This window comes from Anser anser (genome assembly GCF_964211835.1).
Source record: "Anser anser genome assembly, chromosome: 3".
Taxonomy (NCBI): Eukaryota; Metazoa; Chordata; class Aves; order Anseriformes; family Anatidae; genus Anser; species Anser anser.
In genome coordinates this window covers 10,470,729-10,496,907 of record NC_139722.1, presented here as the reverse complement: position 1 = coordinate 10,496,907, position 26,179 = coordinate 10,470,729, and the positions used below count along the sequence as shown (strand labels likewise).

The 26,179-nt window shown below is 49.0% G+C and overlaps 1 protein-coding gene and 1 long non-coding RNA gene across 2 annotated transcripts in view; one reads left to right on the top strand and one right to left on the bottom strand.

Moving 5' to 3' along the window:
- Positions 1-486: 486 nt before the first annotated feature.
- Positions 487-26,179, bottom strand: SDC1 (syndecan 1). The gene is made up of 5 exons (XM_083830561.1): positions 25,878-26,179; positions 5,191-5,272; positions 3,655-4,142; positions 3,305-3,434; positions 487-2,745 (listed from the first exon to the last, which is right to left on the bottom strand). Exons 1-5 carry the CDS (start codon positions 25,932-25,934, stop codon positions 2,579-2,581), a joined length of 924 nt encoding a protein of 307 aa, XP_083686687.1. The 5' UTR covers positions 25,935-26,179; the 3' UTR covers positions 487-2,578.
- The window catches only part of LOC310897203, a 33,964-nt gene continuing 13,426 nt past the window's right edge, over positions 5,642-26,179 (top strand). The window contains exon 1 of the long non-coding RNA XR_014582124.1: positions 5,642-24,940. This is a non-coding gene — a long non-coding RNA (uncharacterized lncRNA). The remainder of the gene's footprint in view (positions 24,941-26,179) is intronic.

Here is a 26,179-nt window from a genome sequence, read left to right as displayed (position 1 = left end):
CGCATAGCGGAATATTTAGGACAGGCCTGCTCTGTTCTCCCTCCATGGAGGTACAGTCTCCACATTCCTCCTGGGAAGTGTGTTTTAATAGAAAGAGTTGGTGCTGCCCATCCTGAAGCCCTCCTAGAGGCAAGAAGCCAGGTCATAAGAGCGATCCCCATGGAAGACTTCCAACCTTTTCACCCTTCTGGGGATGGTGGCATCCTGCACAAGCAAGGAGAGCTCCCCAGGCCAGCACTGTGAAGTGCTACAGGGCTCTGAAGAACAGCTTTTGGGCAAGCCTCTGCTCCCCACAGCTCGCCACCCCATGCAGGGTGAGCAGGAAACGTCTCACACATGCCCCATTCTGCACAGAGCATCCTTATATTTAGCACCAAGCTTCACACTTCATACGTAGAATCCAAATTCCTTAACGACCTGGGAAGTCTTACAAACCTCATCTACTTTGTGAAGTTATGATGTAGAGCAACACTCAGATCAGACGCATTCTTGCCAAAATGCCATTTATTGCAGTATACCTTTACAGGGCATACAGATAACCGAATGTTGCATCTTTTGTTAGAACCCATATCTCATTTGTACCACTTAAATAACACAGAATGTCATGTTTGTTTCACAAACTGTCAGTTTAGACTACCAAAATATACAGTCTTTCCTTTCCCCCTAGCAAGGTTGTGAGGTACAACTGAAGTTTACCACTTTATCTTCCTGTGCTTTACAAGACTCTTTTCAAAGATAAACCTATCAAACAACATTTCTACATTCCTATACAAAGCAAAGAATTACAGCTGAAATTAACACCATCCGGTTGTTGCATTAACCTATAAAAATTCATTCAGTTAAAAAAAAAAAAGACATAATGGACTTTGCAGCTTTACTTAAAAACAGCCAGCTACATATATGCACAAGCTTTTCTTGTGCATCAAGAGTTTTGAATCAAAAATTGTTTTTTTCTTGGGTTTGTAGAGAAGGCACCAATTTTAGCTGCGTAGCAGCTCAGGAGTGTTTTATACTTCATTTAAATTACACAGGTTTTTAAGTTTTACTGTTAACCTGCAACATTTGTACCAGCTGTTGCAATATTCTCCAATATTCTCCAATCATTCCCTCTGGCTCAACAGCACAAGTATTTACATCAGTCGTAAACACTCCTCCACCCCCCGTGCCTTCTGTGCTGAGTGATGAGGAACTGAACTTGCAAGAAGCTAGCTGAAGGCAGAGCAGAAGTAACGCTTGTGCAGAACACCACACTTCTCTTCTCACTCAGTTTTGATGTACCCTGGAGAACTCCAAACCCTCAATGAGGCTTCGGTGTCTTGTATCTGACAACACATTGACCACCAACAGCTTCAGGCATCCAGACTTTCCTCAAGGTGGTGCTTCTCAGCCCTTGCTAGTCTGACATCCCTAGAGTTGCTTCTCTCCAAAGTGCAGGAACAGCTTCTGAAGAGAGGCGTTCCGAAATCGTGAGAGTCAAGCACATCAACTCTTGTATATATTTAAGGCCATCTGCACTTAGCCTTCCTCAGAGTTGGGTAAGATGCCATGTTTCTCTACTCCTTAGCTGTGAAGTTATGATATGCTGCTTTCTACCTTCCACCCCTGTGTGCCAAGGTCGTAGCATTGACCACGTTCTGAGACAACCACCGTGAACAGGGCACAGAGAGGTAGGTGCTACGATGTGCTATCAGCCACCTGGCGACTCCACAGTAGCATGGGGTCGGAGTATTTACAGCTCGACAGCCAACCCTAGATTCAGCACCTAAGAGGGAATGTCTGAGATGAGAATGCTTAGAAAAATCCACTTCTTGCATAAGCCTAGAAGGATCAAAAGCAGCACTGGTAGCGGGATAGACCAATGCTACTGGTAACATGAAGTCTCTACTTAGTTTGGGGGGGGTTTTGTATTACTACATGTACCAGCTGCTTAGGAGCTGGTTCAGAGTGCGGGATAATGTTGTGTGATCTTTTCCAAAATATAAGTTATTTTAAACCACGTGACAGTCATTTGCTTACCCTGCCCCTCACACCTCCTTTCACTAGGAGTCATGGTCAGCATGATGTTTCACAGGCATTAAGTGCTCCAAATATGGCAGCTAGAAAGAGATCGAGTATTGCAGTGTACCAAACTTCTGCCCAGCGCAGCCATTTGTTACACTTAAAACACATCTATGAGTTAAATAGGAAGGATCCCTGCTATACAGAATTTGAGCACTGTTAATCGTTTATTCTTGCCATCCTTTTCCCTAAATATCAAGAGGTTTGTACATACAGTGCTCCCTTATCTTCTCCCCACCGCCTGCCCCAGCAGTCTTTAGATAAACCAAAGCGAGTTTAGGAACTTGCAGTCCCACTTCTGTTTAAAAAAAAAAAAAAAAAGTTGTGCAAGAAAGCAGGGAATGTTCAGTGAATCCAGATCTACTTTGTAGTTACAAAAATTTCCAATGGCAAGGTGGTAAGGGCAAATAACCCAATGATCATATGGCTTAAGTTTAATGCAAAGCGCACTAGGAGGTCCATGTGCAGGGAGAGAAGAGTCCAAGAAAGATGGAATAAGAAGTGTCCTGAAGATCAGAGTTTATGCATAGAATTCTTCTTGTTTGTGTGGTTTTTGGTATCCTCCGTTAGACTGTTTTGGTTCGTCCAGTGAATAGCTTCCTTCGTCTTTTTTCTTCATTCTGTACAGCATAAATGCAACTAGAAACACTGCGAACACCAAGCCTACTAGTCCTCCAGCAATAACACCTGAAAGGGGGAGAAAACACAAATTACTCTCAGCGCCACGCCAGATAACGTCAGTCTGATCGTACGCTTCCAGGTTGTTCCTTAAAGCATGATCCCTCAATTCATGGTTTCCAGAAACGACTTTGTCCTTTTGCCCCCCCCAAAACCAGTCATCCTTCCATTACCAAGAGCCTACTCATCCGCACGTAAATCTACAGAAATAGATCTCCCACTGGGCCGTGCTGCAACGCCCAATGAATGGAGCAAGGCAGTGTTGTTCAACTCTTGACCCAGGCAGCATTAGAGCAGTTTTACACTAATTTTTGAGTGAAGGAATAGATTTTAACCCAAAATTTCAGATAACTAGCGGTGTCTTCTTTGCTATTATCAGAATAAAATTTGCCCCATTAAGGTTTCAGCAACACAAAACCATAGATCACCCCCTTCATTTCAGAAAGCTCTAATGTAAAAGTTTCACTTCCATGCTCTGAGATGTACTTGCAGAACTGCAGCTTCTGCTGCCTGGGAGACTCCTACAGGAGTCTACTTTTACCAGCTAGAAATCCAGAATATCAGGTACCTCCAAGAACTTCTTTCCTGTCCATAATTCCCGAGGCTCCTGCTGCTTTGGCATTCCTCCCAGAGTCAGCCGGCACTTCAGAGTTCTGGGTGGGGACCAAATCCTCATCTTTAATCAAGATGAAGTCTCCCTGTTGGGACACACAAGGCAGGTTATTCATGTTTCTCATCATGGCTGTTACTGGAGACTTTCCACAGCTTTGTTTTTTCTCATCTAAAGCCCTCCACCAATATAACATATTAAACTGATCATTGGTTTTAACAAGTTACCACCCCTTCTGCAAACCAAAGTTACTACAAAGTTACTAGAGCCATCTCTCTGGAAAGCGTGTCAAAACTACTAGTCCTCACCGGGTCTCCGGAGCCATCTTCAGAAACCTCCTCATGTGTAGGTGCTACATCCTCTGGAGCTGCCGTGGGGGCAGCAGTGATGCCTCCCTCATGATGGATGGTGGAGTCAGTCTGAAGTATGTTTATAGTGTCTGGCGTGTCAGAGCCAGGGGCTTTAGGTTCAAGCTCGTGGACCGTGTCTGAGGCTTCTGAAGGAATTACGTGAAGCACCGAAGGAAAGTGAGTAGTGGGGCTTCTCGCTGTTGTAACGACATCGTTTGTTGGTTTCTCATCAGGTGAGCCCAGGATGGGCACTTCATCCTTCACAGCTACAACTGGCTCCACTGTCACCACATTACTAGTTGCAGGGGGAGCTGTAACTTCCTTTTCAGTTCGGCTCTCAGTTCTGGGAAACAGCTGCTCATTGAAACCCACTGGTGTTGCTGGTAACGAGGAGTTAGTTGGCTCTGCTGGGATTCTCCAGGTGAGAGACGGGTCAGTCAGGGGACCTGCAAAACAAAAAACATTAACCTGGGCCAGCTCAGAGACCTATTAACAGTTACCTTCTGGACACTAGTCTAAGGGAGGAAGCCTAACCTGCACAGCCAATTTTCATACTAATAGCAGTTCACTTTGTAATTCTTTATCTTTTTCAGTGCAGCAAGGAAAGGACAGACCAATGTGCTGTTTAACACTTTGCTAGCTGCTTTATCCCATGGCACAAGTGCTAGTCTGTTTGCAGACAGGCTTACAAGGAGGATGTCTGCTATCCAGTACACTGGCTGCTCAGGGTGGTTTTCTGACTCTTATGCCCTAAGTATCTTTTATGCAATTCAGAGTAGTCACCCATATACACAACACCTTTAGTCACTGACACATTTGGTGGTATTATTCATGCAGAATTTCATCTTAAAAAAAAAAAAAAATCAAGCCTGTGGTTGGAAGGAAGCAGAAGCATGGTTTAGTTTCCAACAGCTTTGCTCTTTGCAGAGTAGGATCTCAACTTCAGTTCAACACTGAACACCAAAGATGTCTCTCATGAATTTAGTAATCGTTCTGACAGACTTTTTTCCCCACCCTAAAAACCCTTTATTATGTTTTAAAAAAAAATTTACGGCCCATGGGAACTTGCACATCTGATGACAGATAAAATTTGTGCTGGATGTATGCCGGCAGGTAGGGGTTTACACACCCTCAAATGGTATCTCCTTCTAGCTCGTGAGAGAGGCCAAACAGCCTTCTTACTGCCTGTGTGCCCCACAAGTAAAGAATCACTGTGGTTTCATAACATTTTTATGCGGTATCTCATATTAGCAATGACATACCTGCTTCTGCTCCCTTTCAAGTCTCCTACAACTCATTTTCTGCTAATTGTTAATATCTAAAGCAATACAAGATGAATAGATTAGGCTCTTGCTCTGTTCCCAACTCTGATATTCTGGGGCAAAGGGGTGTGATTATTTTTCTCCCCTCCTTTTAGCCAGGATGCTCATCACGATCTCAGCTGGCACATTCTGGAAGGATCAAGCACCGACAGTACAAGTGCTAATAACTCACCTGCACCTGAACCTGAGAAACCATCATCGTCATCACCAGATGAATCGAGATCTTCAGGAGGAAGGTTCAGATTTGTAGTTTGCTTTAAAGAGGAAGGGAAAAGGTGTGTTATTGATGAGATAACTTAAACTAATCATGCTGCTTGTGCAGAGTCTCCTCTAAGGGCTCATGAAGGTTACACAAACTTTCTCTGCCCAGACAGCATTGTCACAGAATCTTTCTTCACTCTGTCCCCCCTTCCCAAAAGAGAAGTTCTGATTAATGTCAGAAAGGTCAGCCTTGCTGTCTCCCTTCTCTGTGCTGCTTCCAGGTTGTACTTGCTTTGCGAAAGAAGAAAGCAAGGAGTCCATTCAGAGAGCTGCATCTCGGTAGCAGCTGATGCTCAGTCCACCCACAACATAACCATGATGCTGCAAGTTTTGACTGCTCACTTCTTTGCTATCTACCAACCTGTTCATCTGTGAATTACCACATTGCTTCTAAGGGTGGGGAAAGGAAGAAGGAACAGAAAACTTCGGCTGCTCTGCCTTTTTCAGTCCCATCTGTGTTCAGATATCCGAAACCACAGCATCTAACGAAGTAGAATGAGATTCGCTTTTAATAAATGTCAACACTCATATCACAGACAGAAGCCAGCCTTCCATGTAGGACAATACAGCCCTCAGCTTCCTACATTTAGGCTTCAAGGAGTACAATAACCAGCAGCCCCATTTCAGTGCTGAAACAAGAGGCCAAATCCCTGTTCCACTGCACCTGTTCGTCATAACACACAATGTTCAAAGCTGTTCAGGATATCCAAAGAAGACAACACTAAATAAAGCAGTGATTACTTGCTGGCTCCACTTACTGTTCACATCAGTGGACATATTTGACTCTCAGCTCATGTCTAGCTGCGGGTTTATTTCTGCAGGACTACCATTACCCAACGAGTCATTGCTTCCTATAAATTTCATCTTTCCCTGTCCAACTGCATTTGCCATTTTCCAGAATTTTGACTTCTATCCCATCCTCAGATTGCCCTCACTACCCCTTTCCAGCACTGCCCAATCTGCAAGTTTAGCAGATAACTGCACGGCATCACAGAAGTGGGGTCTGTTTCTGATCATGGTTTTATCAGGACTGAAATCTCATTTTATTATGTAAAAAGAGGAACATACATTCTTGCCAGCTTCGCACCAAGCTCAGTGTAGTTCTCTACCTTGCCTTAACGTAGTGTCATTTAAAAAGGAATATAATCATATAATCACAGAATGCTTTTGGGTTGGAAGGGACCATCTAAAGATCATCTGGTTCTAATCCCCCTGCCCTAGGCAGGGACACCTCCCACCAGACCAGGTTGCCCAAAGCCCCATCCAGCCTGGCCTTGAACACCTCCAGGGATGGGGCATCCACAGCTTCTCTGGGCAACCCGTGCCAGTGCCTCACTGCCCTCAGAATAAAACATTTCTTACAAATATCTAATCTAAATCTACCCTCTTTTAGTTTATAGCCATTACTTCTTGTCCAGTCACTCCACCCCCTGACAAGGAGTCCCTCCCCAGCTTTCCTGTAGCCCCCTTTAGGCACTGGAAGGACGCTGTAAGGTCTCCCTGGGGCCTTCTCTCCAGGCTGAACAACCCCAATTCCCTCAGCCTGGCTTCATAGGAGAGGTGCTCCAGCCCTCTGATCATCCTTGTGGCCCTCCTCTGGACTCACTCTAATACTTTCACGTCCTTCTTGTGCTGGGGTCCCCAGAGTTGAGCTCAGTGCTCCTGGTGGGGTCTCACAAGGGCAGAACAGGGGGGGACAATCACCTCCCCCACCCTGCCAGCCACGCTGCTTTTGATGCAGCCCAGGATATGGCTGGCTTCGTGGGCTGCAAGCACACATTGTCGGCTCATGTTGAGCTTCTCATCAACCACCACCCCCAGGTCCTTCTCCTCAGGGCTGCTCTCAGTCCATTCTCCACCCAGCCTGTGTTTGTGCTTGGGATTGCCCCGGCCCAGATGCAGGGCCTTGCACTAGGCCCTGTTGAACCTCATGAGGCTCACACAGGCCCACCTCTCAGGCCTGTCCAGGTCCCTCTGGATGGCATCCCTTCCCAGAGTGTCAACCACACCACACATCTTGGTGTCATCAGCAAACGTGCTGAGGGTGCACTCGATCCCACTGTCCATGTCACCAACAAAGATGTCAAACAGCTCCGGTCCCAATACCAACAATACCAATGCCTGAGGAACACCACTTGTTATTGGGGCTACACCTTGAGCAAGACTCTATTTTCATCCTAGGAAGAAGTTAGCTCCATTGCTTTGTCTGACAGGTCATACCACTGCTGGCTTTCTCACTGTCAACTTCATTACCTATATGGCTGTATTTACCTTTTTTTTTTTTTTTAAAGATACCAGATTTGTCCAATTTTCTCTTCCTTCCTTTATACTTTATCCATTCTACACGTTTCCATAGAACAGTTAGATTCCAAAGCGGTTAACCAGCCCATTAGATGTTTAAAAGGCTTGACTTTTCTGAAGACAAAAGTATGCAGTGGATCACCAAACTATTAAACCTTTTGTAGCAGCCTTCTTTGGTTGTCACTTGCCTTCTCTACTGGAGAAAAAATTAAAATCTTCAGGCTTCTAAAATATCTCTGGAGTAATTTCTAAGAAGAAATTGTCCTGCATGTTTAGCTGCACATCATGAGGTGATTTGGATTTTTAGATTTGTCCCTGCTTGTTTGCACTGTGCTCATGCACTCACCCATGGAAACTAGGTCAGGTAAGTACTTCCCGTACGCTTTCCTTCTTGTGTCCAGGACCAGTGACTCACCCGAGCAATATCAGAAGCGCAGTGAGATCTGAGCACGAACCATTGGTGCCCAAAGAACACGGAAAGACTTTGGCTTCCCGAATTCTGCTCCCTTGAGCTTCCTTTCCAGTAAGTTCACAAGTGAAGCCAGACTTCAGACACTGCCCCACTGGGGTGGTCAGGGGAGCCTGGGGGCACTTTTCTCCCTCTTTTCTTCCATCAGCAGCACCAAGCACAGCCCTTTGTTCTCTCACTCAGTTTTTCCTCCCCATGGAAAGACGCTGCCTTGAAGCTGTTAGCAGCCCCTCCAGGTTTTTACTGAAGAACAAGACTTAAACACAGTTTAAGACCAGGCTCCACACTCCTTTACCTAGGATCAAGATTAACTTCCCTCCAAATTTGAATTCAGGGGTAGCTCATACAGGATTTCCAAGAACACCTGTGCAGATTTGATGGTCCGCAGAACCACAGCAGAAAGGATCACAGACTGTCAGGAAATTAAACAGCAAATGTTGATCTTTACTACCGAACCAGCACCCCTTCCCCTTTTGGTGTTAAGGGGTGAGGGTGCTCAGTCATGCCATGCTTCCTTCCTTTTTATCCCAGTATGTTCAGCAAGCCTAGCCTTCCATTTCCCCTCACACCTGAGTTTTCAGCCTCTTCCCAGACTGCTGCACTTCCTGCTTCTCCGTAGCCTTTGCCATGTACCTGTCCGAAGGCTAGTTGGGTTTCTGTATCTTGTCAGGAATAGCTAGGTACCCCTCGGAGAGGAAGGGCAAGCACGGCACAGTGCAAACATCTGCAGGGCCGTGCTGTGCCATTGTGCATTCATCCAGTTTCACTACACTTCCATTAAGGAACACTTGCCTAATTTATGTAAGTGGACAGTTACATAAAGACCGCCCTTCTTGCTCCCTAGACTTCGGCAGGAGGGAAGGGCAGTGAGTAACCTTTCCTTGTGACACCACAAACCGTGAGCACTGCCGAAAGGTCAGCCTGCTATAACGATCAGCTGCTGAAGGATTTCAGACACAGCAAGGTTAACATAAGACACTGACTCAGGACAGCATCGGAAGAGATTGAACTAATTTGGGTTTAGATAAAGAAACCTCATGGTCAAGGCTTTTCCATGACCTTTTGCTGCAGATGAGTTTCACCAATGGGAAAGATTTTGATAAGTCAGGAGGATTAGGGGTGCAGAACACAGATTCAATCTCCAGGTTGTGCCATCATGTGTAAGAGCTGGAAATAAATTCCAGCTTCAAGCGAGATTGCCCTACCGACAATTTTGTATCACTTTAGCTACTGTCAACGTGCTTTCAGAAATCACTTCCATCATCATCCAGTTTAATTTCCAGGCCCTTAGGACTATTTACAGACCATTCACATTATAATTGATTCCAGAGAAATTGGATGAACACAGCTAAGTTCAGGCTGTGGATCCTTTAAGGACAGATCTCTGATAGCATCCCATATATTCTAGTCAAAAAGCTGACAGTTTTGATATTGCACTTACAACATGCTGATTTTTTATGATTTAGATAACGCCTTTTTTTTTTTTTTAAGCACCCTACACAACCGATCAGAAATACTTGCCTAGCCCAGGGAAATCCTTTGCAGTTTGGTGATGCCAAACTCGGCTGCATCACGCGAAGGATAAACATTTTCACAGCATTTTCGATGGCACTGACCAGTTCCCGGTAAGCAGTGGGGACCTCCTTCCCCCAGTAACAAAGCCGCCTGTTTGGGGGAAACCCTCGGGAAACTGTTCTGCTCTTGCTGAGCCCTGCATTGTTACAGAACAATGGTTATTCAGTTCTGCTGGGACAACCAGAAAGCTGCTCAGTGGCATCTTCCATTTAATCAAGAACGGGCCAGACTTTCACAACTCATTAGCAATATTATTGGCTCCAGAAGTCTGACACAGACTTTTTTTTTTTCAAATGCTTCATTTCTAACCATTCTTCAGCGTTCGTCTTGATCCCAGCCTTGACACACGACTCTTTTTGTGCTGTCGTGGAGTTCCCCCCCGCTCAAGCCCAGATCTCAAGTACTGCTTCATGCTGAAGGGGAAATTTATAGTTTATTGATCCTACCCCGCCCAAACTGGGAACCGCATTTCTTTAATTTGAAGTCATGGTGTATGTAAAAGGAAGCAGCTTATTTCAAACTGCTCTTTGAGGTTAAGCAAAAACACGGGCTTTGCCACAAGCTCCTACAAGCCCTAAACTAGATTAAGGACGATTTGTATCCCACTCTTATTAATCCTAGTTAGGGATCAGCCTATTACAGCAGTGTCAGAAACACTTGAAATCCTCCTTTATCAGAATAACACTGTTAAATTTGCACATTTGTTTCTCCGAGTGGTAAATCCTCCTTATTCAGCTGAATGAGCTCTCCCACCCAAATCACCTCCCTGAGCATCCTGCAGGATTCTTCCAAGTTTAGGGGAAGCAAAACCAATGACTTGCAATGTTGTTTAAAGAGACTTACACGAATAAGATAAGCATTTGCTTTCTAGGTTGCCTACCACATATTACACTGAAGCATGAACGACTTGCACAAGGATTTGGAACAGCCCTGAAATGAAGCCAAATGGAAAGGTTTATTTTTTTCTATAGACTGAAGAGCAGAGCTTGTCCAACAGAACTGCTATCTGAGGCAGAGCAGCTTAAAGAACTCCTAACCTCAAAATATTTATATTAGCGTGTGGGAAGACAAAACCTCCTGCTGAAAGAAATTTTAGCTTTGTTAAACCTTGATATTCTCAAGTTAATAAACCCACACACGATTAACTCCAGTCCCAGCTGTCCACGGTCTTCAGACAGCTTAAGAAAAGCAATCTTTTCTTAGGAAAAAAAAGAACAGCAGAGCCACCAGCCTCCTCACCTATCCCCCCTCCTCCTGCAGGCTACAGGCTGCTAGCACTGTCAGCCACGCACACCTTCAATTTTAACAGGCAGACTTAAATCCTGGAGCAGCTGAAAGAACTGAGGCTTTTATGTGGCAAGTCAGCAGTGATGTTTGCATGCAGGTCTGACCCACCAGAAGCCAGCAGCAGAGAGGCACCACTGCTAGCAGCTTGCTTGGTGGCCCTGCAGGTTAATGAAGTAGCTCTCTTTCCAGAAGAGCCAAAGGAGCAGACTTCCAGCGGAGGTCAAAGAGCAGAAAGACAGCTACAAACTGTCCCACGAGCAGCCCACAGATTGCACAGCAGGATTATTTTTTAATCCCCAGCTAGCCTTCCGATCAAGGCTGTTCAAAGCACTACCGCTACCTGCCCTCCCTATTTCAGGTGGTGTCGTTCCCCTTTGCTCCAAACAGCTTCTGCCGTGCCCCAGCAGGCTTCAGCATCCCCACCACTTCACATTTCAGCTTGTATCAACTGGAGTAAGGCTGGCACGTGGCTCCTGGGGGCTCCTTCCGCAGGTCAGGCAGCTGCCAAGTGGAACACAAAGGATGCTCCTCTGCTCTGCGAGGCGAGCACTGCAACAGCAGCAAGAGGCGAGTACACCAGTTAATGCGGCTGCTTCTCTATCAGATCTCCGTTTGTATCTGGAAAACCATTGCCAAGTAAGCTCTTACTGGCCTCCTCTTCTGTTTTTGGCTGGTGCCTCGAGAGGAGGACCATGTCTGAGGGAGAGATCCTTAGATGGATGCGACCACAGCTGCTTTGCTTTGAAGCACAAAGCGGCCGATCATCACAGAGCAGTCACCTCCGGCAACTGGCTCTGCAGGCAGTGAGACACCTTCCAACACTGACTCAAAATAGGATGAGAGCTTTTAGGATCTGTTCCACTATGGGCAGAACCAGTTCTAAGAACTGCCCATTGTCTGCTAGGCTTTGATTTACTTTTTTTTTTTTTTGTGAAGTTTCATGGCCACAGCTGTAAAAGCATACTGTGACCCTCTGAGCAAGGTGCAGTGGCAAAGAAGAAGAGCACCCAGAGCCTGCCCTTTCGTAGGCAATGGAATTACTGCCTGGGGCTGAGGGCACTGCCTACATAGCTACTCCATGTGCACCACAGCTACAGTCCTAATAGTTATCGGGTGAGACTCTGAAATTACCACGCCGCTGTCCTTAGTATTACACTTTCACCTTACTGTGACAAGGCAACTTCTTAAATTAAGTAGGGCTGAAACACAGCAATCGCCATGCCAAGAGTCAAAAGGAACCGGCCTGCCACCTTCAGCTGGGCTTTCACATCCTGCACGTCAGGCTGTTCGCCCCACCGCCTCCCCCTGAGCATGTCACTTCATGCTCCCTGGACATAGCTCTTCATGCAGTCTCACGGTGAACCAGATCAGGGAACTGGTCTGGTTAAAAGAAAAAAAGAAAAAAGCCAACACCGTCATGCAAAGAATTTTCCAGCAGGACCAGTTCTCCAGTCCTGCTCGGTGCATGAATGCCCAAGTGTTTGTATTGGCGCAGCGCGGCAGCCAGGGCTGCTGAAGCTACTCCTCCAGAATCACAGCCCGGGTTCCTGGGATGCCGACACACATTCACCTCCCCTGCAGCGGGGGGGGTGGCAGTAAAATACCCTGCCACAGACGTGCATTACGGAAATGTGCACCGCCACCCTCAAACTGCAGGCTAGATGCAAAGCAGAGGCTGACTCAAAGGGCCGCGCAGGTCTACACACAAAGCAAGGAGAGAGGCCGCAGGGAGACTTCTCTCCCGGTGAGTCTGTTTGTTCATGACGGATAAAGCTGGTCCCTAAGTCTGACAAGAGTGCTTTTAAGTCCTCCCTGACCTCCTAAACACAGCTCCTTAGTCACAGCAGCCAAGGTTAGATGGATGCCACGGTCAGAGTAGCAGTCGCACTGCTTTTGCCTCAGGCCACCTGAGCTTCATGAGACGTCCAGGGCAACTTCAGTTCTGCACTGGACAGGGAGTGCATTGCACGTCCTTCAGCAGACAGCCCTGGGGCCATTGCTCAGCCCTGAGCAATGCCAGGGCAGCCAGAGTCCCACGGGGCTACGGACTCCACAGCCAGCAAGTTTGTGGCCACGCACCACTCACGGCATCAGCAATAACACACCGCATGTTCTCTCTCATAACCAGCTCCCCTAAAAGTCTTGGGAGTCCTTCAGCAATACGGAGATGCTCAGTTAGATCCTGCGCTCCTGCTTTTCCACCTGGATGGTGGACAGGGGTGGGCTGTCAGGATACGGCCCAAGAAGTCCCAGTAAGAGACGGGCACCTTTTGTCTCCCACGTTCAAGGCAGCCTGTGTTGGAAGACGCAGCCTAATGAGCAGTTCTCTTCCCCGCAGCTAACCTCATGGGAAGCAGTCAGCTCAGTTTTATGCTAGAACTGCTTTTCTTTAAAGAGCCTTCGCTGCAGCTCTTTAGCATACTTGATAGTTCAGTCATTCATTTCTTCAGATAGCAAAGGAAAGCCAGCGCCAACGCATAATCTCAAAGAGTTGTGCCAAGTAGGTGCAGCAAAACGAGGCCAGGCAGCCAACAGCACCAGTTCATCCGGGGGAATTGCTTTCAGACTATTTCAGCTGGTTTGAGAGGTGAGCACTGAGCTGTGTCAGCTGGGACTGGACAACACTAACTTGCCTAAAAACCCTTCGATTTAAAGTCACCAGCACTTCTTAGCTTCTAGCGTAGAAAAAAACAGCCGGGAAGGCTGAGTTTTGCAGCACCAGCCAGTTCACCTACTGGTTTGGAAAAGCACAGACCAAGATTAGCTTAGTTCAGGCAAAGCCAGTGGCGGGCTGCCACTGCCAGGAACCCAGAGAAAGTACAGGTTACAAGACGGGTGTATCCTGCAGGTCACAGGATATCTTTATGAACTACAAACCCATCCAGTAAAGGACTTCAGCAGCCCCAAACTCACCACCCATGCACACCAGTAACCACAATGCAGATAGACATCACCCTCCTGATGCAAAAATCAGAAGTGACAGGAGCTAAGTAAGGTTCCTGGTGTGCCTTCACCCCCCTGCAGCAGCACAGCCACGTGCCCTCTGGCTACCACGTACTCCAGCTCGGCCAGTTCACCAGCACGGTGACTGCAGCGCACGCAGCCCCTGCTACGGGGTTCAGGCAGGGGTTGAGCAACTCCCCTCAGGCCAGCCAGCGGCAGCCACAGCCACTTCAATGGAGGCTGAACTTTGTAGTGTTGCCCTCCAACACGTATGTACACACTGACCTTAGGTCTTCAACAGCAGACCCAGCGAAACCAGCCCCTGTCATCAGCTACCTGTTCCCATCCATGTGCTGGCCTCTGTTGCCACAAACAGCTTGGCTTGCAGCTGGGTATGAATTCCTTTCCTCGCCCCATCTCCAGCCACCCACTCGTCCTGTGCTACAGGGTCAGCAGTGAGGACTGTCACCAGAACAAAAATCCCAACAAAGCAGATCAATTAGCATTGCAGATCTTCCCTCAGACCCAGCCTTGGACCACACCTGGGCTGCATCAGGCACAGTATTGTCAGCAGGTCAGGAGAGGTGATCCTGCCCCTCTACTCTGCACTGGTGAGGCCACACCTGGAGTAGCGAGTCCAGTTCTGGGCTCCCCAGTACAAGGCAGATGTGGGCATGCTGGAGAGAGTCCAGTGTAGGGCCACAAAGACAATAAAGGGACTGGAGCGTGTCTCCTGTGAGGAAAGGCTGAGAGAGCTTTTCAGCCTGGAGGAGAGAAGGCTGGGGGGATCCTATCAGTGTGTATCAGTCCCTGAAGGGGGGTGCAAAGAGGCTGGAGCCAGGTTCTGTTTGGTGGTGCCCTGTGCCAGGACAAGAGGCGACGGGCACAAACTGGAACGCAGGAGGTTCCCTCTGAGCAGGAGGAAACACTTTCTTTATATGAGGGTGACCGAGCACTGGCACGGGTTGCCCAGGGGCTGTGGCGTCTCCTCCCTGGAGATCTTCGAAAGCCGCCTGGATGTGGTCCTGGGCACCCTGCTCCGGGTGTCTGCTGGAGCAGGGACATTGAACCAGGTGAGCTCCAGAGGTCCCTTCCAACCTCAGCCATTCTCTGATTCACCAGCCCCAGGGTTGTAAAGCAGCAAGCGTCTCCCATCGTCCCGTTTGAGGCTGTCTTCTTCCAGTAGGCCTATGAGCTCAAACTGGTCAGTGTGCAGCTGGAGGCCACGCACCAGGATGCCGACAGGATCAGACCTGCGTGCTCCTGCTGCTCTGGCCATCACTGCAGAACGGAGTGGGAGCCTGCAGCACACCAGCGCCAGGACACAGGAGACACCTTGGTCCCACAGGAACACAACTTGATCTTTTCATCTTCAGCCAGTCAGGAAGCTCAGGAAGCTCCAGCTCAGAAATTGGAGACATGTCTATAGGAAAGTGTGGTGTGCTCTCCAGCATCGCAGGTCTCCAAGTTAGGCTGGTGGCACGCTGAGTCACTGATGCCACTCAGCAGCACCTGGAAAACACACACGTGCCTCTGGTCCCAGGGAAGCTCGCTTCCTGGAGGCAGATGCCACACAACTGGTGGAACCCATTTCATATTAGCCCCATACCAGCCTTCGTGTGATCAGCATGAGCAAGGCTAGAGCTACGTGAGTGCTCTGACCTGAGCAGATGTGTTCCCAGAAGTGCCCCCACCACCACGCTACGCAGTATTCTGGGAGGGAAGAAGATGCTCTGCTTCACCTCAGGAAGGGAAGCCAAGATGCAGCCTGCAATACCTTCGGCCTCCAGGAATTGTTATCAGGCAAGAGTGAATGCAACAGCCTTCAGTATCTAGGCACAGGGCTAGGAGAAGACCCAGGTTCTTATCTTAATCCTGGGAGTTTCCCTCTCCTCCTTGAACTCTAGGAATTACCTAGTGCGAGATATGCCAAGGAGCCAGGAGACAAAGCCGTAAGATCTTCCTGAAGGATCACAGAAGCTTTTTCACTGTATTAGTGACACACATTCAGGCTCTAATTTGAGCAAAGTGCTTGTAGCACTAAGCTTGTTCAGTGAAATCCAAATTTCAGACAAAAATCCTGGTATAACAAACTAAGGGTTTACTAGCGGTACTTCTGGTTCCTAGCAGCTAGCAAGGTGTTTTAACCTTAGCAGAACGATGAGCTTGCAACCCTACAGGTATCAGAGAATCAGAGAATGACCGAGATCGGAAGGGACCTCTGGGAGTCACCTGGCTCAGCCCCCTGTGCTCGAGCAGGGACACTGACAACAGGTCGCCAAAGGTACCAAAGGTCTTAGCTAAAGAAGGTTAGCTGATAAACTTAATAAGGCTACTTAGATCTACAAATAGTTAGCTTTGCAACAACAAAAAAAATGCTGATAGGATATTCCGATTAAAGTTACAGTGGAGCCACCCAGACTTAAGATTTTTAGACGTAGATACATCCTATAGAAATTGGGTATATCCTATAGTAACTGTCTATGCACAAGACACCAAGAACTACTACCCACTGACACTTCAGGGGCAGGTTTACTTGCCATCTGTAAGGCCAGCTGCTGCCAGACTCTGCTTCAGCTTTCCAGTTGATCTGCCTGTAGTTGACCCTACGGGACATGCACCAAGTCTTTCGTGTCGTGACAGCCAGCCTGAGACTCAACAATCCAGGGCCTTCTTGACTGCTTTTATAAGTTCTGCATTTGCTCCAGAAAAAGAAATGATGAAGCCTCCAAAGCTTGTTAAACAACTTTTTTCCTAACAATTTGCATTCTCCATACCCATACGCCAGACATCTTCTACCTTTAAGTGATGTATTTCGACAAAGATCTTGTTCCCAGCTTCTCAGTTCCAGCACCATCCCTCCCCAGGCACACCCCCCTGAGGGGCCAACTGATCAGGGAGCTGGAAGTACCCAAAAAAAGCACCCAAAAAGAGCCGGTGGCTTGCCCGGACAGCAGCCCCGTGTCCGTCTCATGTGCGCGCACCAGATGGCAGGACCAGTCACACCCCACAGCCTGATCCCTTCCTGCTGTTGTCTGCCAACCTGCTACAGGAGGCAGCGACTATTTGCAAGGGAGCTGCAGAAGATAATGAGGCTCGGGCAACAAAATGAGCCAACAGTTGGCATTCAGCAACTCCCTTCGGTTTGGTCATGCTACAGCCAAGCGCTAGGTCGTTCTGAGGAACTCCGTGCTGCTCAGCAGGACTCCCATCAGCCAGATGTGAGTCTGTTTGGAGGGAACTTGCGAGTCTCCACCAGCAGCCAGTTGCTGGACTCAGGAGAAGCATGCAAGCAGCTTTAGATTTCATTTTTGATCCGAGTGCGATTTCTGCATCTTGGCAGACCTTACTCTACCACTGTATGGTTAAGTTTACTCTTTGCGTTTGTTTCTATGCCCCACCATTTCCAGCTTCAATTAAATCAGCGTCGACATGAAGAAATTACATCTTCCCCTACATCAGGAGGCATGCCATCAGGTCTGTTTTATCCACAGCACCTCACAGCATTGACTAAGTCTAGATGGCTTATAATGTAGAAGTCATCCCTGCCAAACAGATGCAGTTACACGAGCATGGCTGAGCTGTGCACACAAGGACCCAACATCTCTACCAGATGCAGCAGCCACATCTCAGGTGGGGAACACCCTGCTCCTCCATCCCAAGAGGCACTTTCAGCTTCACCCTTTCCCTCCACACAGTCCTAGCAGCTCCTGAGCGCCGGTGCCCACGCTGAAGGAAAGCAGTGCATAAGCCTTTCAGGGACTGCTTGCCTCCTTGGAAGAAACAGCAGCAGGACGCTTGGCCTGTGGGCACAGGCTGGACCACATCTCACTCAACTATTCCAACACTGCTCAACCTGCATGAATTCCCTCCTCCATGGAAATAGGCACTCCCACAACCACTGAAGCATACAGCGAGTGATCTACCCATAGTAAGTGGTACAGAGCTCAAGCTCTCGGCACGACGGCTCTCGTGTTCTCTGTGCTCAGGTTTACCGAAGCACTGGTAATCCTGCTCGTCAGACAAAGGTCTGACAGCAGTTGCTTGCTACTGCCCCCGTTTACAGTTAAATTATGCAACACCTGAATGAGATTATGGAAGCTGGCTGGTGTGCTTCCGAGCTGAGTCATGAGGGTGTAGAGGTACCGTTTCAAAGCTGGAGCATCGAACGAATACTCCCATCAGAAACAGTTTTCAAATCCTGCTGCTGCAATTACGCTCCAATTACCAAGATTTACTCACTTCAGAAATGAGCAGCAAACTTTTTTTTGAGTAACTACCTCGTGGGTTAAGATTAAACTAATCCATTCTGATCTAGAGTAGCTCAGTTAAACCGCTCAGTACCACATCTGTAGAAGGGAGCTCTGAGCAAGGCGGGTCAAATCATAGCGCTTGCCTTTGATCCAAGTCTCACTATAACAGCTACCAGCTTCAGCTACCTCATGCCATCGTGTCTGGGCCTACAGCTGGTTCTCCTGCCCTCCCCATGGCCTTGCTTCAGGGAAGTCACCCAGTCACTGGACGAGGTTTGAGTTTAGGGGGAAACATTACCACATTTGTGGGGTCTGGACTCCTCCTGTCTCTTATGGGCTGCTAAGACTCACCAAGTCCTGATTTGGACATCTTTGAATTTTACACATCTGTATCATGAAGAGGAAAGAGAGATCACTAATGCCACCTCTGATGGACTGTCCACCATTAAGACAAATCATTAAAACAGCAACACAAGCCATTAAACTGCAATGCAAGGTAAAGTGCTGTAGTACCAAGTTAGTCCTAACACAACATCCCTTAGGTCAGGCAAGGAGTATCTTCAGAATAGCTAGATGCTACGTAACAGTAGATCAAACTAATTCTAAAGACACTGCTCAAACATCACCAAGTTGAAGAGATTTCATACAGGAATAAACTTCTGGGTCTACTCAGTGACCACCAACTCTAGTCAACGCAACAGACCTCTAAAGAAAGCAGAACAAAACATGCTGAAGGACCAACCTTGTGGGCTAATACTACAAGGACGGGCTGAATCGCTGACATATACCAGCACCATCACGACCACACTAACTGCTTTGCTGTTTTGTATTATTCACCCTGCAGCCCTCGGTTGATTGGTTCCATGGGATTTCTCATGCAGCTGCAGTTGCTCATCCTTCTGATGCATCCAAAAGGTTCAGTATTCACCGAGAGAACCGTGATATCCTATTAAGGGCTTTCACTTTCTTTTACTGTATACAGCAGTTTTCACAATTTCATAATATCCTGGGCCTGTTGCCAGAGACCCACCGGCTACATCCATACTAGTAAATTAAACAACATCAGGGAACATCCCCGGGCACTGGAACACAATCTACACCATCAAATTATTAGAGCGATCCCAGGCAGCTGTGAGCCTTGCCAACTGGTATGCCCCCAAATGATGTATGGGAACACTCCTCGGCAGGCGATCTGGAGGCAGAACGGAGCAGGGGGCAGGCATTAAGGGACAGGTAAGAAAAGAAGGTTTGCTTTACGACAGGGACTCCAGAATTTAAGTTGGCCACAGGACAGTTTCCAGCCCATTTAACTTACAGGAACAAGTAAATAGAGTCATTTTTTACCCCCTTTGGTTGCGTGCCGGGGAGCAGGGGGCACGCGGCGCATTCAGCACTTTAGGGCTGCGATCACATCTCCCAGCTTCTGTAGCAAGAAGCTCACCACCATTTCTCAGCCATGACTGCTGAGGAACCTTTTACAAGTTATTTAGAGATGCTTCAGAGCGGGGCCGATGCTGCTGGAGGATTAAGCTCGCAGCGTTCCTGTTCAGGGCCATGAGTCAGTTGATGTAAGTGCCCGATAGCAGAGCACTCCTTTGCCACTGCCCAGACATGCCAGAGTCAGCCTCTTTTGTTAGGCGCTTTGTTCGCTGATGGGAAAGTAGTCACGATCTAGATGATTCCTCCGTTAGGACATAAAGAGATTTAGAAGTCAAAGCTGTCTAGCTGCAGGCTGTTAGGCAAGTTTCGATGCAAGCCTCCCTACCACTTTTCCACTGCACGTAGGTGCCACTTACACCCCGGTAGAGCCAGTGAGGTGGACAAATCTCATTTGGCCATCAGATCCGCCAGTGCGAGAGTCTTTATTACAGTTTCATAAGCACAGAGCACAGCAGGAGAGTGAAAAATATCACTTATATTACTGTTTGTATCAGACACGAAGTCAAGCAAGCTTTGCAGTTCCTCGGGTTTGGACTCTTACTCTTCTTACCCCCCAACTCCTTGACCAAAGAAGGTCTGGGCTCTGTCACTAACAAAGATATCTATTAGCTGGTCAATGGGATATCACATCCTGTCTCCTGCAGATATGCTCCTACCCCTGGAGGACATTTTGGTAGACACAGGCTGCCCTGAGCTCCTGTGCTTGTGCAGAGAGCAGGCGCTCAAGCCTCCCAGATCACCCGTCCTGGGGTCAGGGCGTACAGCCTCCACACCCTGCTGCGAGCCGGTCAACAAACCCCACAAGAAGGGGAGACCTCTGAGTGTGTATTTCTCCACTCTACTGGTCTCAGAAGCATACAAAAAGGCGTCAGTAAGGTCCTGTTTTGGGACAGGAGAGAGCCTCTCTTCCTACAGCGCTGTAGCTGCCAGCCCTGTGTGCTCCCGGGGAGCATGCAACAGCTCCCTACCGACACAGCCACAGCAGCACCGCCATGACATGGAGCTTCACAAAAGCTCTCATCTGGAAATTGTTACGCTAATCACTGCTTGCTCTCCAGATGGCAGACTGGCTCCACTCTCCCCTGCCCACCTCTGGCTTCAATATTCAGTCTGCTCTTCTAGTAATCCCTAGATGCAAGGGAGCTGCTGACCACATTTACTGACACCGACATTAGAAACTAATTAGAAGAGTTTTCCTACGTTCAGCACGGGGCAGTCCTGGCCTGCAGTGCTGCCCAGAAAGCATTTGTCGCTCTCTCCTTACAGCGGGAACGGAGTTCAGGTTTCCCTCCAATTAAGAGGCAACGAGCTCCTCATCGCGTGGCACAGGCAGACAAAAGAGCAACCCCCCTCTGGAGCTATGGCTCTGTACGCACAGGCGATGGAGCCAGGGCACCTCAAGGAGCCACGAACCAGCTGCACTTTGCAGAAGGCTGGTAGACAGGAGCGTGTGCCTGGGACTGCCTACAGCCAAGCACCAGGACTGCCAGCCTCTGCTTGCGTGGCACACAAGGTACCGCCGTTACTGCTCAGGCGGTGCTGTAAAGTTACACGGTGGAGGTGGCAAGAGCCACCACGAAAGGCAAGATACCCTGAGTATTTTTGGCAAGCATGTCCCCGTCTTATATCGCTGCCTTCGATTTAGTCAGGAGTTACTCTGCAACAGCAATCCTGAAGAGCTTTGAGGTATCAGAAGGACCCTGAATGCTAGGAAACAAAATGAATGGACATTAAAATATTCATAAAATTTCAAAATTTTATTATGAAATTATTATTAATTAAAAAAACCAAAAATATAGAAAAAGTAAGGGCTGTGGAGAAGAGAGAGTTCTGCCAGAGAGCAGGGCAGTATGATGCGCAAATGAAGCAGCAAGAGCGCTTCAACTGATCAAAACCCAGAAGAGTTTCGAACTCGAAACCTCGCAGGAACGCCATGACTTGCACCATCTCCGTGACTCAGTTGGAACTGCAGTGACTCAACAGGAAGCTCCATCACCAGCCCCGTCCAAGCCCCACTAGCACACTGGTTCCCATCCAGCTAAGCAGGCCTCACTGGTGAGACTGGTCTCAGCGGTGTGATACAAACATTACAGCCTGGCGTGGCAAGGAGCCCAAGCTAACAGATTCTGTTGGACCCGTGCCGGTTCCACAAGACCTAGAACGTCAACTGCAGCCAAGCACTGCTTGAGAAACTGCGAGGTTGGGAAACCACCACATTAGCAGATGTTGCTCCACAAGGGCTGCTTGTAGGAGGTCCAAATGTTATCTCACCTTGAGGTGAGGCTTCACAGTGCAGGAACTTCTCCACTAGCATCTCCACAGCTGAAAGTGCGCTATCCCAGGTTCCTAGCCAGGCCAGATAAAGCTCATTTCTGTGGTACGCCAAGAGCCTAGCAGAGCAGTGGTTCAAATGGAGCATGCTACTCAACTCGTAACTTAGGGACACGATAAGAAAATTGATGCTCAGCACCAAGCTCCAGAGGAGACAGCATGTGATCCTGGCCTTTAGAGCGTCTTCTTCTCAGCTCAGAGGATAAATGAACCTGTAAGAAATACCAGAGCTCCTCGTACCGCTGGTCAGAACAGCTTCCTCTTTGCAAATTCACTGCCTGTATCAAAGCCTAGTGAGCAACAAAGGTGCCTCACTTCTAATCCACAAATAAAGAGCATCTTTAAATACTAAAATACTCTAATCCCCCCCTCAAAAGCTCACAGTTCCTTCTCCCTCTAAGAAGACGCATGCATGTATGTTTCTGCTCCCATTTCTCACGTCAGAGCGCTGATACGGAAGCCAGCTATACTCCCTGATTTCTTCCGCAGCCCGCAGCAGAGCGAGGCTGGGCTATTGTTCGGAGGCACTGATCCTGTTGCACCAGAACAGGAGAGAGCTGTTGTTCTAGCTGAAAGCTGATGTTTCCCACTGCTTTGCTCGCTCTCTTGGCACAGGAACAGCGGCGGTCTAGACCATTTGTTTATGGAGAGGGTTAGCAGGAAAGTTTCACAAATAGGAGCAGCGCTTTCAGCTGCATCGCTCCCAGATTAAGAAGCTAACGTGAAGGTGTCTGTGCTCCCTTTACGGTCAAAACAAGATCCAGTCAACTGAGTCCAGACAGAGCCATTCACCTTGAAGCAGACATGCAGGAGCTGGTCAGATAACCACTCTGTTTGGCTGACTGATTACATTGCTGTGACTATAGTAAGAGCTTGGGCACCTGGCGCACACGTAGACACCTACGTTGAGGTGTCTTAACGTCAGCTGAACATTGTCCCGAGGGCCATGTGCCATTTGAAGTATCCCACATTTCAGCAAGTGCATCAGGGTCTTGCTGTCCTGAAGTTCTGTAGTAAGAGCTCTGAGTTAATGAAGAGGAGATCTAAGATAAAACTGTACTGCGTCAGTAGTTTCATCACTGACATCACCTCTTCAGGAAAGAATCATGGAGTGGCTCTGCTTGGAAGGGACCCCAAACACCATCTAGTTCCAACCCCCTTTCCATGGGCAGGGATGCCACCCACTAGATCAGGTTGCCCAGGGCCTCATCCAACCTGGCCTTGAACACCTCCAGGGATGGAGAAAGAGGTCATGTCTTCTCTCTCCCAGGAAGCTCCCTCCTCCATCTACTCCTATCAGCTCCCTAGGTGCCAGATGACACGTGCATTTGTGCAGTGTCCCTCTCAGAGGCATTACGATGGTCCTCAGAGACAAGAGCCACATCAAACAAGGTTAGGACAAGGCGCTACTATACAGGCCACCTGGAGACATCTACCCACTAGCAATGCAAAACACATACTTAAAATGGACCAATTTTGCTGCTAAAACAGCAGCCTACATTTCAGGTTAGTGCACTCACTTAATTTTAGAAGGCTTACAGGTTTCTTGCACTTGCTGCAACTTGTCTTGGGTTGTTAGAGAGGATTGTTTGGTTTCCAGAAGCTTCAGAGTGCTGCCATTAAAAGTGTTAGCTCTTCTAGCCACTTAAAACTGCCAGAAACCTGTAACAAAAGGCTAGAAACTCGCAGCGGAGCCCCCTTCCCCAGCACAAACCGTGGCTTACTGCTCTCTGCTCTCATCAGAGCTGACTCACTGTTTTCAGAGGGAGCCACCAGCAAGCAAGGCTCACAAGGAGAAGTGCTGTTTGCAGTACTTGATAAATAATGTGACGCTGTTCTGTGGGTACTTCTACAGAAGAAAGTGTTTCCTTCTTATCTACTGCCTACATGTTTAATAAGCAAGCCAGGCTACCTAATTTCTTCTAATTAGCTTGCATTCAGATAGCAATGACATCACCCTTGGAAAAAAGGTTCTGCCTGCCCTGCTAAGCTTGCGTTAACCACCAGCACGCACCCACACCATATGAAACAATCGAAACCCCGTTCTCCTCAAGGTGCAGGCTGGATTGTCCGCTGTCCTCCTCCATGCTCACCTGGCTTTGAGGCAGGGTTATATCCCACAAAAGTATCCCTTTGGGACAATAATCAAGCTAATCCATTAAGATGCATCAGCCTTCTTATTTCAAGAAATTCAATGCCTCCATCAATTCAAAGAGGAATTTTAATCTCATATGAGATGTTTGAGTAGCAAAGTGTTATCTTGAGGAAGGAAAGGAACCCACAACTATTCCTGCTCCTAAGAGTGCTCAGAAAGAAAACAGCTATCATTTGGCCACTTTCTTGTTCCTGCTGCTTAGTTAAGTCCTGCAGCGATAGCCAAGGGTCAGGCGATGTGCCAGAGGCAGTGGGACACCCTCCCATAACCGGACCACCAAGAGCCCAGCACACCCATGCCAGCACCCATAACGCCGTGACCTGCCACATGCAAAGGACTGCGTAAGGTCACTCTGCTTTCTCCGCTCAGCGCCGAGCGCGGCCACTTGATGCTAAAGCCTAATTGCTCCAGCTGGGTGGGAAAGGCAGCCTCATCTGTGTCACTGACATTTCGACATGGGAAGGCGGCCACGTGGTCCCCAGGAGGGAACCAGCCTCAGTGCTGAGTCACCACCGAGAGCCCCGAGGACTCCTCTGTTGCTCACCAGGACGTCCCTCAACCCGAAGCATCAGCCAGGCCGTCTCCCCACGCACAGGAAAACTCCAGACGAGCATTCACTTCATGCCTTTACCATTTCTAATAAGAAACATTTATCACTGGGTGATTTTATCCAAACGCGCTGCAGAGGCTGCAAGTGAACTGCAGTTTTTCCACTTTATTCATTAGCAAGCTCATTCAGAAGCGAGGAGCAGAGCCCTCTCCCCACGAGGCAGGGCTGATTACGCTCACGTGCTTGTCATTTTTGGCCACCTCATGGACTAACTACTCACTACCATGTGTGCTAGCCAGCTGGATGTCCACATCTACAGGCAGAGCCCGCAGGCAGGACGGCGCAGCAAAGCCACAGGTATTTTGAGCAGCCTCGGTCCTGCTGTGCACTTTGTTCTGCCACTCCTTATCCAACTACCGCTGTAGATCGTCTCCAGACCAGTTTCAAATCAATTATACTCTTTCTGAACAAAATAAGAAAAAAAAAGGGGGGAAGCGTGCTTTGATTCCCATGCTCCTGCCCACACGAAGCCTCAGGTTCTGCTTGCTCTTCGCTGCTTGGTGGGGCTGAAGGCTCCCGAGCGATGCATGCGAGCACCTGGGGAGCGAGCACCCTTCACCGTGTAAGCAAAGGGTGGCTGTGTGCCCCCCGGGGGTGCCGAGCAGGGCTCCCACCCCACGCAAACCACCAGGAGAGCTCCTACACAAGGAGCTGAGGCTGCTGCGGCCAGACCCTCGTCGGGCAGCGCTGGGCCAGACACCCTCTCCTCTAGTCGCGGATGACATCTGGCGGCTGCTGCTGCGGCAGGGAGCCGGGGCTTTCCGAGGCTGCAGCCCCACAGGGCCTCCTCCCCCCGAGCTCCCCGCGGCACGGAGCTCCTCCTGGAGCGCCGGAGTTGGGAGGAAGAGCACACCGAGCCGGGGAGGGCAGAGGGGAGCAGGGGACGGCCCCGGGAGGCTCCGGACCCCCCAGCGGGGCACCACCACCCGCTGCCCGGCACAAAAAGAGGTCCACAAAGGCACCTCCCCGGCCACAAAGGGCCCGATGCGAGGCTCACCCCAGCCCCGAAGGACCGGCCGGGGGGGCCCCGGGTGGCCGCGGCGTGCTCGGAGCCTCGCAGCGGGGCGGAGCCGCCGGCAGGTCGGGAGCAGCAGCAGCAGCAGCAGCGGGGCTGCTTTGAATTAAGGCTCCCGCCAGCACAAAAGGCCATTGAATCCCCTCCCAAACCACCACCCCGAGCCGGCCGGACGAGGCAGAGCCCCCAGCCCCCGCAGCCCCCCGCCGCCGGGCTCACCGGGAGGGCAGCGTGCAGGCAGAGCGCCAGCAGCCACACGGCCGCCGCGCCGATCATCCTTCCTCCGCGCCGGGCTCGGCACTGCCCTTTCCTCTCGGGTTCCCCTCTCGGAGTACGCTTTAGAAAAATCTGCCGGCTTTCACTCTGGAATTTCCAATATTTTCCTCTTTTCTTTTTTTTTTTTTTTTCTTCTCTCACCCTCCCTTCCCCAGCCGCTCTCGTGCTCTCTCTGCGGCGGCGAGGAGTTGAACTCTGTCTTTTAATGAACCCACTGCAACAACCTTCACCTTACGGCCACCCCC

Excerpts from the sequence above, each read along its gene's own strand:
- SDC1 (XM_083830561.1), bottom strand. The coding sequence starts at position 25,934 with ATGATCGGCGCGGCGGCCGTGTGGCTGCTGGCGCTCTGCCTGCACGCT. Across the intron at positions 5,273-25,877 it reads GCCTGCACGCTGCCCTCCCG|CAAACTACAAATCTGAACCT; the intron begins GTGAGCCCGGCG and ends TCCTCTTTAAAG. Across the intron at positions 3,435-3,654 it reads AAGATGGCTCCGGAGACCCG|GGAGACTTCATCTTGATTAA; the intron begins GTGAGGACTAGT and ends GTGTCCCAACAG.